The sequence below is a fragment of the Rhinatrema bivittatum genome, chromosome 19 (genome assembly GCF_901001135.1).
Source record: "Rhinatrema bivittatum chromosome 19, aRhiBiv1.1, whole genome shotgun sequence".
In the NCBI taxonomy this organism is placed as follows: Eukaryota; Metazoa; Chordata; class Amphibia; order Gymnophiona; family Rhinatrematidae; genus Rhinatrema; species Rhinatrema bivittatum.
In genome coordinates this window covers 26,967,251-26,982,015 of record NC_042633.1, presented here as the reverse complement: position 1 = coordinate 26,982,015, position 14,765 = coordinate 26,967,251, and the positions used below count along the sequence as shown (strand labels likewise).

General features: G+C 45.5%; 1 protein-coding gene across 1 annotated transcript in view; it reads left to right on the top strand.

The window, feature by feature from the left end:
• Positions 1 to 14,765, top strand: part of ATP13A1 (ATPase 13A1) — a 90,596-nt gene that overhangs the window by 53,057 nt on the left and 22,774 nt on the right. The window contains exons 15-20 of the mRNA XM_029584908.1: positions 1,282 to 1,392; positions 4,601 to 4,726; positions 7,334 to 7,442; positions 9,802 to 10,001; positions 10,796 to 10,892; positions 12,722 to 12,903. Coding sequence (XP_029440768.1) covers positions 1,282 to 1,392; positions 4,601 to 4,726; positions 7,334 to 7,442; positions 9,802 to 10,001; positions 10,796 to 10,892; positions 12,722 to 12,903 — 825 coding nt within the window. The remainder of the gene's footprint in view (positions 1 to 1,281; positions 1,393 to 4,600; positions 4,727 to 7,333; positions 7,443 to 9,801; positions 10,002 to 10,795; positions 10,893 to 12,721; positions 12,904 to 14,765) is intronic.

Sequence of the window (14,765 nt, the reverse complement as noted above, 5' to 3'; positions counted from 1 at the left end):
CACAGTCCACATAGGGCTCAGGACATGCAAGTAGCAGATTGCCTTATCAGCTCAGCAGTTAATATCTCCTTAGTTCCAGGGCCACAGCTACATATGGTTCTTTCTGCCCTCGATTTGGAAATCTCAGAGAAAACTGCTGTTTCATGTGGGATAAAACAGGAAGGTTTTATTTACTTTTGTAGCAAAGGGAGCAATAGCAATGCTCCATCTCAGTTCAAGCCTTGATCACAGCCCATCTCAATACTGGAGCTGACAGTTTTTAAACGAAGTTTTGAGCCTATGTTATCTCAAGCCACAACAACCTCCTCCCCCTTCTCATTCTTTCCAGTAAAATACCTTATTTACCCTGGTGACTGCAGGGCTGGAATCAAGGTTAGATACCATCTGCCCCCCCCCCCCCCCCCCCACACACACACACCATTGTTGACCCTGCACAGCTAGCACAGAAATCTTTACCAAATTTAAAATAAACCTTGTGTCTGTAGTTTGCCTGTATCCTTTGTCTCTGCTGGCTCTTGACTTTTTCTCAGTTGTAATGCGTGGGTTCAAAGATCCCTCAGATTTTGCCCAATTCCGTTTCTATGCTGAGGGTTCTGGTGTGAGCACTTGCAGTCACTAATGTGTTGGCTTATGAGAACTGATCACACATTCATCTACCCTCCCCCCTTTTCCTTTGTTATATTCCTATATAAATAGCAATAAATCTCAGAGAGGGTAATGATATGGAAAAGATAATTATTTCTTTTAGCAATAGTAATATAGGTTACAAAAGAGCATTATATAACATACAAATGGTAAAGTGTGTAAAAAGCTAAGCTGAGCTATATATAAATATGTAAAAAATCGGTGGCAGTCTGAATTGATTGTCTGGTCAAGCAGGAGATGTGGTCACTGCGCAAGGTTGGGGATCTTGGGCAGCGCTGGGAAGGCTTTCACACACAAGCTGTTTCGGTTTGACAGCTTGTTAGCTCTTCAATTTCCTGTTTCTTGTCACTGTTTTTTATGCTTATTGGGTCATGGTCACCCTGGCCCTATCACTGCCCCTATGTCAGCTGGTAGGGGAGGAGGGGGAAAATGAGTGAGGAGGTGAGAGTGCTTGTGTGGGATGGAGACATTCACTCACTGGTGAAGAAGTACATGCACTCCTGCTGCCGCCCCCTAAAAAAGAAGTCATGGTTTGGGGGGAGGGAGGTAGCAGCATGACAGTGCATGGCGAATGCATTTTGTCCCTGGCAAGTAAGTCCTGGAGGAATTTCAATCCCTGTCTACTTGTTTTCTTAGTTCTCCCAGCGTCCAGATAACTACAACACGGTTCATACTGAGATCTCTCGTGAGGGTGCCAGAGTGCTAGCCCTAGGATACAAAGAGGTGGGCCACCTCTCTCACCAACAGGTAAGTGCACTAATGCTGCTCTGATGTTATTTATTTCTCCTCGACAGCCATACCTGTAGGCAATGTCATCCAACAATGCTGACCCAAAGTCTTCTCTCCGAGCTCCGAAAACCTAAAAAGCTTTTCTGAGTGCGTGCACGACTTCTCATGCAGTCACCACTGCGTGAGCCTCCTCAGTAGTTTTTTTTGTCAGCTCTGTGGACTGGATAAGATTTTTGCTTCTCTCTTACATGTTGAATGTTTTGCTGCTTTTCTAGTTTGAAGTTTTTTTTTCTCAAGCCTATAAACATAGTGCAATCATAATTCCCTTGTTTCCTCATTGAGCTCAGTGGAGGGCTTAAGCCCTGCTCATCAGCAGCATCTCCATGTGCAGGACAGAAGCCTCATCCATTGATTTCATCGCCGACCCCCTTCAAGGAGGCTGCTTGACGCCATCAGGCATCTTGGTGCCACTGGCTTCCCAAAAAAGCAAGCCGAAGGGGATTGGCCCTTTTGCTATCTTGTTTAGGGGAGTCCAGGGTTGAGATTGAAGGCACAGTGAGTTACATCTTCTGATTCTATGGCCTGTTGTCTCCCAGGTTATTTGTATCTATTAGTGAGAAACATTTACATTATTTCAAAATTAGGTGAGACTAATGCTTTCATTATCATTCTCCGTGGACAAGCAGGACACATCCGGCCCCACAAGTGGGAGAAGATGCCATGTGGGCTGACATGGAAGACAAAAGTTCTTGTGAGCTCTGAGAGAGTTTTTCTTTTCTCTGCGCCATTGGGTGACATCACCCACCTGTGTGGTGGTTTGGTCCTTCTGTCCGCAGAGAATACCTGTTACAGGTAAGCAACTACTTTATTGGAAGAGCAAAATATGGCACAGGCCATTTCCAACATTTTAGGAAACCTGGAAATCCATGGTTCCCCATCTCTTCTCTCTGAACCTTTCTGAGCTAGAATTGGATAAGAGCCTTCTTCCAAAGTTAACTATCTTTTGCTTACATGAGAACATAAGATATTCCATGCTTGGTCAGGCCAAGGTCTATCAAGACCAGCAGCCTGTCTCCAACACTGGCCAGTCTGGGTCACAAGTACCTGGCAGATCCCCCAAAATAGATGTATAACTTTTTACTCCTTTGTAGGAATAGCAATGACTCCCTAGTCTATCTGGCTAATAATGTTTTATGAGCTTTTCCTCAACCTTGTCCAAACCTCTCTTAAACTCTGCTATGCTGGTTATCTTGACCAGGTCTTCTGGCAGCAGATTCCACAGCTTGATTGTGCATTGAGTGAAAATGCCCTTGCCATGATTTGTATAAATCTCCCAGTTGTTAGCTTCATGGGGTGTCCCCTTGTGTTTTAATATTTGAAGAGGTAAATAACTGCCCTTTATTTATTCATTCCACCCCAATCATGATTTTGTAAACGTCTACCATGTCCCCTCTTAGCTGTCTTTTTTTCCTATGAAGTCTGTCGTCGTCGGAGAGCCGTTCCATCCCCCTTATTATTCTTGTTGCCCTTTTGTGCACCTTTTCTAGTTCTGCTGTGGCTTTTATAAGATGGGGCGACCAGAACTGCACACGGTACTCCAGGTGCATTTCCACCATGACGCGATACAGAGGCATTATGATAGTCTCTGTTTTATTCTCCATTTCTTTTCAGATCATTCCTAGCATTCTATTTGCTTTTTTTGGCTGCTGCCACACACTGAGCTGAGGATTTCAGGTATTCCTCAAAAGGACTCCGAGCTTCTTTTTCTGGGTGGTGACCTTTAAGACAGAACCCAGCCCTGTGTACCTGTAGTTGGGATTATTTTTCCCCATGTGCATCACTTTATATTTCATCTATTATTCAGATGCTTAGTCGCTTTGTCTCACGAGGTGGTTCTGCAGTTCCTCACAGTCCGATGCTGTTATAACAACTGAATATCATCTGCAGATATGATCACCTTACTCGTTTGCTCCCTTTTCCAGCACAGGTTCCAGTACAAATCCCTAGGACGCTCCAATAATGGCCATGCTCCATTTGGAAAACTGACCATTTAATCCTACTGTCTTTTAACCAGTGATTAATCCATTATAGGTTACTGCCTTCTACATCATGACTTTTTAATTTCCTGAGGATGCTGTCATTGGAGATTTTGTCAAAGGCTTTCTGAAAATCCAAATACAATAAAGCAAAGTAAAGTAAATCTGTTGTATTTATCTACATATTTATTTACACTTTCAAAACAATCTAATAGAATTGTAAGGCAAGACTTTCCTTTGCTAAAACCATGTTGACGCTTCTCTGTTAAGTCATGCCTATCTCTTATTTTGCTTCCTGCCAGGAATAGCCCTAAGCTTGGGAGGCCCCCATTTGTATGGTGGTTGTCACCTAGCTTGTCAATGGAGAACCCAAAGGCACTTACCTGTAATGGGGGTTCTCCATAGGCAGGATAATCTGACCTCCTTCCCTTTTACAGTTAGACTTCCAAGCTTTTGTACGATGGACTGATGAAGCTCGCATAGTTGGCAACTGTGTGGAAATTCCTGTGCATGCTCCGAAAACTCTCTTTTTTGGTTTTCTGAGTTCTGAGAGAGCCGTCCCTTTCATCACTGTCAGATGATGTCACCTACTTGTGTGACTGATTTTATCTGCTGGAGAAGCCCTATTACAGCCCCTATTAACAGTTTATAGCCTACCTTTCCTTTCCAGTTCAAGGCGAATAACCAAAATGGCACTCTATATAGAGCACTGTAGTAATCTCTAGGACAAAGAGGTCAGGGATGCCGTACAAACAGGAAATCTAGTACTGCTCTGGGACATCCAACCAGCAGAGAGAGAAGGGCTCCTCGGAGATACCTACCCAACAGGAATCTAGTGCTTCTGTGAGAAGTTTTAGCTTGTACTGTTCTGGGAAAACTAATGCTAAGCTTAACACATTTACTCGGTGCTGCTCTAAGACATCTCGCTGTCCACAGAGGAACCAGTACTACTAAATATCCCACTCACCAATAGGGAAATGCTAGCTGCTCTGAGACTAACAGCAGTTAAGCCTTGTGGGTGCTGCTTCAGTTCTGACCGCCAGGGCCTTTCCTTGCTGTATAAAACTGTGATGAGAACTTCTGGCTGTCATTCTATCATATGGAAATACTCCCCTAACATTTTTGTGTGCTTTGCCATTCTGTTAGACTATGGTGTAAAACCATCTGATTTACTTTTCCTTTCCTCTCAGATTCGGGAAATGAAACGTGAGGCTTTGGAGTGCGACCTGAAATTTGCCGGTTTTATTGTGGTTTCTTGTCCTCTGAAAGCAGATTCCAAAATGGTTATTAAAGAGATCCAGAATGCCTCCCACCATGTAAGTAGGCAACTGCTGCTACATTGTCTGTCTGTATGGCGTAAAGATGGGGGGTGGGGAATACCCTCTTATTCTATAAGAGATGTTGCACAGCAGATGGGAACAGGCACCACAAAGCAACCCTGAGGCCGATGCCCCATCCTTACATCCTACATGCAGTGGTATGGCCCAGTATAGTCCTGCAGAGGAATCCCCTTGTGATTCTGTCTAGAGTTTAACTGGGCAACTCCTAGAAACCTCTGCAGGACTCGTGTGTACAGAAGAGAGCTTCCGCCTGCTCCAGGCTGGATCCTGTCCAGCCCCCTTGCTCGGTGCTTGTTTGGCGACAATCCAGTGGGACTTTCTACACGGGAGGCCCTCTCTGACTCAAATCCCAGAAGTATGAGTACTCTGAGGTCCTTCCCACTAGAAGAGAGAGTAGACTCGGGGAGCTGGAAGTCCAAGCGATCATCCCTTAACAGGGGAAACGAGGATTCTCTTAAGAAAAGGGGATTTCAGCAACAAGGTAAGTCTTTCCTTGGAGTCTGGGTGCTGGCATAGCTCTGCCAGTGGAATCCTTTATCGAGTTTATCATAATAGTTACCATCCTGGAAACTAAAAACCTTCTGATGTTAGTGGTCAGGTTCTGTTAGTTACAATATTAGGTTGTTTTGAAAAAATTGATTATTGGTTTGATACTTAATATGAATAAGACATCTATTATGTAGATAAGCCGAATAGGAGCTCCTGAAATAATGCCACTTGTTAAGATAGGAAATGGCACTTCACCTTGGTGTTATATTAAATTCCAGACTGGATATAAGGGTGCCTGCAAGTAATGTTGCAAAGACAGCTTTTTATAAATTACGTGCAATCAGCCCATTAAAAAAGCTAATGGATATGATGGATTTCCGTCTTATTGTACAAGCTTTATTTATTTATCGAGTTTTATATACCATCATTCGGTTTACAAAAAATACGATGTTTACAAGGTTAAGGAGGTTAACAAGCTTTTCAAAAAGGTTCAAATGATTGTTAACATAGAGACGACATATACAAGTTATTTGCTGTTCAGTTTTTTTGCGTTTCAATTTAATTCCCTTTAGTTTTAAGTGAATTAGAATACTGTAACTCTTTGTATTTGGGTTTACTGTAAAAGCTGTTACAGGTATTATCATTGGTTCAACATATACCCCGTACCTACTGTGTCTGATTTGAAGTGGAATGAGATTTCTTCAAAAATGCAAATACTCATTTGGTTACCGGTTTATGAGAAATCGCAGTTCTGACTATAATGCATAAGATTAGTTGTTTGGAAAACTATTGTTTGGCTAGGACTATAACTTTTAATAATTCAGTGTGGGTATTGCGCTCATCTAGCCAGAATTATATTGCTATTCCAACACTTCATCAGTATCGTCTGCAGGAAACTAGAACCAGGGCTTGTTTTATTGCAGGGTCTCATTTGTGGAATAACTTGCCTGTAGAAATTCGTGAGGAACAAGATTATCTTAAATTGAGGAAGAAAGGGAAGGCAATTTCGTTTGCCCAAGCTTTATCCTTCATGAATTGTATGATTTTAGATGTTGTTCGTTGACGTAGTAGTTGATTTTGTGTGTTGTGTTGTGTTTTAAATTATGAATATGAAGCTGTCATCCGCATTGATCAATTGGAAATTGCAGATTATAAGAAGAATACAATATAAAATAAAGTTCCTGTGGATTGCAACCTGTAAGAGGACTAGTGTCTAAATAAAACCAGACCAGTTTGGAACCTTTCCTGTGGAGTAGTCTACAGCAGCTCAGGTCCCAGAGCATTCACCCTACTTCCTTCCCCATCCTCCACAGAAAGCACTTTATTAATGTCATGTATCCATTATTAACCCCCTACAACATGTATCCTAAAGTTATTCAGACACTCAAACCATTCATACCTAAAACACACCAATCATTCTACAATAAATAATCATAAAAACCACAGCACTATACGCCACAAAACTCATAGAATATTGCATAGAAAGCCTTCTTGAATACACTCAACAAAGGCCTTTGTTTCACATGCTTAAAGGTTTCATCAGAGGTGTAGCACATAGAAATCATGACCTTGCATGCAGTGACGGTGGTTAGACTCTTTTTGTGCTATGCATTATGCAATTAAATACATAACAGGCGCTAAAGACCCAAAGTCATAAAATGTTTTATTAAACATCAGGAAGTTCCTTAAGTTTGATCACTTTCACTTCCCTTGGAGACACTGGTTCATCCTTGTTTTTTCAAGGGCATCGAAAGTGGCTTCTCTTCCCTTTAAAGGAATGTCTGAAAAAACCATCCTTGTAGCTTATACTGCCAAAACCGAAATGTTAGAATCCAGATGCAACAGCTGCATTGCTTATAATATTTATTAAATGCCAATGCAGTTATGTAACTGCTCTGTTTTGTTTTTAGCCACGGCACGCGCTGTAACCACTCGTCACTTTTGCAGTTGCCGTTGCCTTCAGCCGCTGCATTTTGCTTTGCTTTGCTCTTTTCCTAGAGGTTTGTTTTTATCTGGTAGCTGATTGCAGAAAAGTTGCAAGCGTCCGTTCCATAACTACGAAACGTAAATGCCTTTGCTTTGCATGTTCCTTAGGTGGTAATGATAACTGGAGACAATCCCCTCACTGCCTGCCATGTGGCACAGGAACTCCATTTTATCCAGAAGGAGCACATGCTAATTCTGCAGACATCCTTCCCAGGCAGTAAGTGATTGTCAGACTCACAGTGAGCTCTTGTAGTAATTCTACTTCTTACACAGGGTGAGAGGTTATAAAACCCAGGCTGATGTTTAGTGCTACTAAGCTGGATATATATCCAGCTAAGTGGCGCCTTTTAAATATTCAGCCAGGTTTCAACAGCTGCCGCTTATCTGGGTAACTTTTTTAGCAGGCCATAAAGTTATCTGGATAAGCGAGGAGAGAGAGCTGGGGCAGCCGTCCTCATCTGGCTAACTTAGACCTCGATTCATTAGGCCGCAATGTTTTTTTGTTGTGGGAGGGGGTCCCGCTGTCGTGGGGGATGGGTTGCTGTGGTAGTGGGGCCCCTCCCCTGAAAGAGAATTACGGCTGCATAGCACCGTTGTTTTGTCCCGGGGCAAAACAAGACGGCATCAGCTCTTTGGGCGCGATGGCGGCCTCAGTCTCAAGGGACTGCCATCGCCTTAAAGGGCCGATTACTTAAAAAAAATGAATATGGTAGTCGCGTAGCAACAACCCCCAACCCTGTCTGCATTAAATAAAATGTTCCCCCCACCCCAATAGGGTATAGGGATCCCCTCCCACACACCAAACCTCAAAGGCAATGGGGCCTCAGGAAAGGAGGGGTGGGAGCCCTTTTATGTAATGCAGACAGGGCTGGGGTTGGGGGCCAGCGTCGCATGGCTGCTGTATTACTTTTTATACTTTTGGTGGCACCCCTAGGGTGAGCAGGGGGTCAGCTTTGACCCCTGCTCCACTTTGTCCTTTTTGGCGTGGGTCCTTTTATTTTTTTTTTACGGCATGGCCCTTTAAATCCTAACGCAGGAGCCTCAGGACCCGCGTTAGGGTCCCGAGGCTGCTGCGTTAAGTTACTGTTTCCCTGAGAGGGGGTGGTAATTTATAGCGGCTGACAACTTTCCAAGTCGGCTGCAATAAGTTAACATCGAATTGCTGCCTATTAATGAGCTGCTTCGCATGGATTTGCAAAGCTGCTCTTTGCAGTAGGGGATGGAATCTGAGCAGGACCATGCAAATTACTGCACGCTATACACTGTTGAATAGAGATGTGCAGCGATACTTCGATTCGGGCTTCGTTTTTGGCCCGCCGTGGGAAATTTAGTTTTTCCCACAGTTCGGGCTTTTTTTTTTTTTTTTATCGGGGGACACGGATTTTCGGTTTAGTGTGCACTAACCTGAAAAACGAATTTTTCCGAAATTTCGGAAAAATTGCATTCGTTTTTTGGTTCTCCCATACCAGGACGAATTAGACTATTTTGTTGATTCTACACTGACACTTCTTTTCTAATACTTTGCTAGTTAGTTGGGGTTGGCCAAGAGTACTCAAGAGCAACCCCTGGGCTGGAGCAGCCAGACTCCCCTCGTTCTCCATCTTAATCTAGGCTTGATCCCCATGTGGTAAGACTATAGTACATCTGTGGTTCCCCCCACAGGCACTGGAGCACATCGCCTCATATTTCTAATATACAGCTGCCCCTTGGCAGCAGCTTTCTTTTTCTTTTAAAGGAAAGTGCCCCTGAGAAGTAATGTTTGGCGAGTTCTCCACAGGGGTATAGGAGCCCACTGAGCTGTTGTGGTACAAGTGGGCACCAACGCCGTAGGAAAGTGTGGGAGGGAGGTTCTGGAAGCCAAATTTAGGCTCTTAGGTAGGAAGCTGAAATCCAGAACTTCCAGGGTAGCATTCTCTGAAATGTTCCCTGTTCCACACGCAGGTCACCAGAGGCAGGCAGAGCTCCGGAGTCTCAATGCGTGGATAAGACGATGCTGCAAGGAAGAGGGATTCGGTTTTGTAAGGACCTGGGGGGGAACCTTTTGGGGAAGGGGGAGTCTCTTCCGAAGGGATGGGCTCCACCTTAACCAGGGTGGAACCAGACTGCTGGCACTAACCTTTAAAAAGGAGATAGAGCAGCTTTTAAACTAGAACAAAGGGGAAAGCCGACAGTCGCTCAGCAGCGCATGGTTCGGAGAGAGGTATATTCAAAGGATACTAATGATGCATTAGAATTAGGGCATCCCGACAGAGAGGTTCCAATAAAAGTATACATAGCCCATTTGCCTATAAGTAAAGAACAGACTGCGTTTAAAAGATTCCAAGGTATCCCAGTTCCCGTGCACTGGTGCCAGCGTCGGTGTTTTATATGAGCCGACCATCGCTGTTGATGTCCTTCGGTGGGCAGGGCTGCCTCGCTCTGTTGAGCTCTGCCCCTCTTCTCACTGGCAGATAATGCTGGCGTGCATAGTATCTTGGTGTCACAAGAACCCAGCCCTTCTTCAGAGTCCCTGTTCTGTTGTGCAGGAGTAACAGGGATGCTAATTCAAGCAATGGTAAATTTTGTATTTGTTTCAGGCTCGGAGTGGCTGTGGTATTCCATTGATAACAGCATCACCCTACCTGTTGTGCCCGAGTCCCTGAAAAAGTTCATCCAAAGTCACCATCTGTGTGTCACAGGAGAAGGCATCACATACCTGCAGGCTGTAAACAGGGACCTCCTGCTGGAGCTCATCCCTCACATTCAAGTATTTGCCAGAGTGGCTCCAAAGCAAAAGGTAATTGCTTAGGGTGGATGGATTTGCTTTCCTGTTTTCTGATAGGCTGCAGGCTTTTTGGTGTTCTGTTGATTCCTGAAGTGACTGGGAGTTATCAGACCAGTTCCGTGTGCAGTGCATAGAAAGCTGGGGCTGAATTTTGGGGTGTGCAGGCTGGCGGGGGATGCTTTGGGCACCATCACCACTACCCATCCCACAGCAGAGTGGCCGCAACGGATCCCATCTCAGCTGCTGCCGAAGAGGGGGGGGGGGGGCCCGGTGGCGGCTTGTATTATTCTGGCACAGGAAGTCGCTCTTAAATTGGCCTCTGAATTTAAAGAAGAGGACCAGAGATGCATGGAAGCACTTGTGTGGTGACTGAATCATTCTGTCCAAAGGCATGGTAACGTTCCTGCATGCACCGATCAGGGTCGGAGTTTGTGTGAAGGCCATCCATGGGTTATGTAGTGAAAATGATCTGATGCGATTGAGTACTGGAAAGGGATTTTCACTTCCTTCCTTGTAATTAGAGAGCCTGCAGGGGGGGGGGAGAGAGACACGGGTATACAATAATGAGATAGCCAAAGATGTATTCTTGCATGTACATTGGCTGCGGGAGGTAAGAGAGGGAAAGTGCTGTACCAGTGATGTCTCTCTTCAGGACTGATTGATTTTAAAATAGTTGTTGCCCATCCCTATATAATAGGTTGGGGCAGGGGCTTCTGGGAATGGTTTCTTACAATATGAAATCTAACGAAAAATGACCATGTGCAACCTTGATGTTGGCAAGTAAAACGTATACCTTGTGATTGTAGGAATTTGTGATCACAAGTCTCAAGAGTATGGGCTTTATCACCCTTATGTGTGGAGATGGGACAAATGACGTTGGAGCGTTGAAACATGCCGATGTGGGTGAGTAGAAAATATCCATGTTTGTTTGGTTTCGAATCCCCATTCTGACCGGTCACGCGAGACGAGAACCCAACAGGCAGCAGTGAATGGTAGGAAAGAGCGGGTCCTGAGCCTTTCCTGTAAGGTGAGACCTAGGCCAGGAATAATTAGTAGCTTAATGGTAGTTTTTGGGTTTTTTTGGTTTTTTTTAACACCGAGCCAAAGAGAAAAGGCAAGAATGAGACTCGGGTATGGTATTTGCTTGCCATTGTGCCTCTGTTCCCCTTCCTCTCCCGTGCAGAGCATGTTGCATTTCAGCATATCTGAAGATAAAGGAGAGTGTGCTGAATGGAGAACATTTGTGTTCCTCACCCTATCAGCTAGTCCATGACAATCTCAGGTTATCTGGAAATCAGAAGGTCCCAGGTAGTTTTGTTAGGTTTAATCACTGGCTGTTAATATGTGATGAGTGCCCTGTTGAATTGTTTTTAGAGTTACAGCATTGTTGTTGTTTTTAATTATTGGAGGTATTCTACTTGTCTGCTATTTTGAACTATTCCTTTTACTAGTATGGTTTTACTGTTATTGATGTTTTCTATTTCTTGTTGTTGTTGCATAATTTTTACTTGTGTGTGTTTGGGCCGGAGCCTGGACTTGGGTTGGGGGAGTCGCAAGGCAGAAATGTCACCTAAACCCCTCAAACCACTGAATACCAATTTTGAAGGGTAGGTGCCGGCTTTCCCACTTGTCCCCGATGAGCTGTCCCGTGCCTCCCAGCCCACCCCACTACCTCAGCCCTAACTTCCCGCCACCTTTTGGAGTAGCAATCTTTTGCTAGGCTTGCGGTACGTTGCTACCGCAGTTCTGGCAGGCGCTTGCGGTGTTGCTGACATAGCAAGACGGGAAAAGCTGGTCAGGATTGTGGTGGCAGGGGTGCTGCAATCCCAGCTGAAGGCTGGCATTTAAAAGGTAGCAGGGGAAGGCTTCGGCAGCACAGGAGAGCTCCTTGGGCATAAGTTTATCGGAACTGGCAACAGAGCCTTCAAACTTTGATTAGGGTTGGGGGAAGTGAGGGAGGGAACAGGGCCACTCTCCAGCTGAAGGTTGCTTTGAACTAGGTTTGAGTTTCAGTAGCTTCTTGGTAACTCATTTTGGGCATTGTGGGAAGCTTGTTTCGATTATTTAGAAATGTTCTTTATCAATGCTTGTCCAAATGATCTGTCTTTCAATGAGTCCCTTATCCAGACAGTAAAATGAATTCATTTTTTTTTTTAACTGCTCGTCGCCACTTAACAGGCTAAGTCTAAAGTTATCCGGCCACACAAAGCTGAATAACTGGAAATATTGAAGAGGGAGCCAGCAGCTTTAATCGAGGATATTCAGCGGGGCATTTGTGCCGCTGAATATTTGAGATAACTTATTCGGCTCAAGTCAGCCTTTTTTTTTTTTTTTTAAATACCAGCCTCTGTGTGATTGCCACATACGGTAAAACAATGTCTAGGCTTGATGCTGGCGTACGGTGTGGGGCGATGTTTACCCAGGGCAGAGGGAGTGTGAATGAGAGCGTATTGTGTGTCCCTGCCTTTCGAGAACTGACGTGACAGTAGAGACCCAGGTGTGGAACTGCTGTGTTTAAAGGTAGCTCGGCTAAGGTCAGATGCAGTAGGAGGTGTATCCACATCTGAGCTGCCCGTTAATACATTGCCTGCACAGGTAGGTCATAGTTGAATATTGGTTAAGAGATACAGATAATCTGCCCATTGTGTAATTATGTGCAATGGTTTGCTGTGCATGGAGCAAGTTTGTGTTCTCCAATCTTTCTCCCCGCAGTTCACGTTTTGGTCTTTCAGGGGTGGCACTGCTGGCCAACGCTCCCGAGAGGCTTCCAGAGAGGAAAAGGAAACCGCGGGAAGTGCAGAACGATGGGAGGACAGCAGGGCCTGCACTGGGAAGCAGCACCGTGAAGCCGAGCTCTCGGGCCGCAAAGCAGCGCCTCATGTCTCAGCGAGAGGAGCAGCTGGCCGTGCAGCGGGTGTGTTCCTGACCCCCCCATCCCCCCCCTCGTGCCCTGCTGTTAATCGGAAGCGGCTTCTGCAGGACTGACTGGCGATGGAGCAGAAAGTCAGTCTTAATCTAGGCAGATTCCTGTAGATGGAATTTCTGAGAGAGCAATCTAATGAGTCCCCTGGAAATTAGGAGGAAGAGGAATGACAGACTTCTAAAACTCCTGCGTGTATAGGAAGGGGCTTAGAGTTGTTCAGCCCATCTCTGGCAGGAGACATACCGGTATATAACATGGTTAGGGTAACTGACAGCACAGGGCACAGATATCCATGGGGAGCAGAGAGAACAGACACAAGACAGCTTGGAGAGCTAGGGTAGAAAGAGAGAGCAAATGACAGAGACCATATGGAGCAAGTGAAGGCCCAGCCCGAAACTCACATCCTGGTCCTAGCCAAAAATGTCCTCAGGTCTCCTGCCTTCTTCTCATAAGCTTCCTCTTTATAAGATATTGCAGGTATTACATCTGGGCCTCCCTGCCTGCACTCAGCTGTTGATTTCTGAAGGATTCAGGCTTCCCTATGTGCATAAGAAAAGAAGGGAAAAACAAGAAACTGGCACTTAACCTGTCTGAGGAAGGAAAGTCGGCCACCAGACGACACCTTTGCTCTGCATGTGCTACGGTTTTTGGCTCTGTACATTTGCTTACATGTGAAAATTGCTGGCAGAAATCAGCATTACATTGAGGAAAAAATGGCCCCTTCCTCTTGAGGGAAGGTTGAGAGTTGTGGTAAAAGTCCCTGTGGCTCCCTCCAGTTCTGCTCATTCTCCTTTTCCTCCTCTGTTGCCACAAAGTCATTTGTTAACTCCAGTGGTATTTTCGAGAAGGAAGGGTACCGGTACTCGGATGCAGGACTGTCCTTGGGGGGGGGGGAGGGAAAAGTGCAGCCGTCAGTGCCCAGCCCATGGCCTTAAGGAGAGCCAAAGCACGTCAGGCTGCTTACACGGGATGAGATCTGTATATCCTCCGTCTGTTTAGTTCAGCAAGTCACTCGTTGTATTTGGGCATCGGTGCCATAGGTCTCAGCAGTTCTGGGGTTGAGTAGGGTTAGTGGCTTGTGGAGGGTCCCCCTAACCCCTTGCATGTCGTCTGAAGCCCCTGGGCATATTGTTTTTGCACAGCCGCCACTGTTGGAAGTGCATACTGCTCTGCCATGTGTCTCTTTTCATGAGTAAAAGCTGCTGTTCCCATTGTCCTCTCAGCTAATGATGCATTGTTAGCAGCTTTCCACATCCGACAGCATTCGTAGGTTGAATTTTCTTCCATGTCACCAGCAGATCAGTTATGGCATCCATTAGCGTGGATTTCGGGTGCCCTATGCATGGTAATGTGGTGAGAGAGCGATTTATTGCATTTAGTCATTGACCCCCCTCAGGTGCACAGTCTGTTCTGGCTTGCACTTCAGGCGTAAGCTGCTAAGTTAGCTCTAGCTCTTTCTTGGTTGAGAAGATTCCTCCCTCTCTTGCTCCCCCAAGCTTAACCCATTTCCGTTTTTGTGCTTGCGGACGAGGCCAGCGATGCGCTCTCTGCCTTCTCAGGCATGTTGCCGACAGCTCGCTACCTGTCTGGAATGACTGCATTATGGCCCCAGCAGCAGTAGCTCTGGCGAGCCGTTTCTTGCCACAGAACGGAGTGGGCTGGTAAGCTTTCCTTTAACTCTTTCTTGGAACAAGATTCCTCTGTCTCTATGTGCATCTGATCTTGTCCCATTTTGCATTGTGCTGCTGCAGAGCCGATGCACACAGCACGTCTGGTCTTGAGTATTCTGTGATGGCCCATAGCAGCAATAGCTCTCCCCAGCCGTTTTCTCCATGTCACTGAACGCGTTTCCA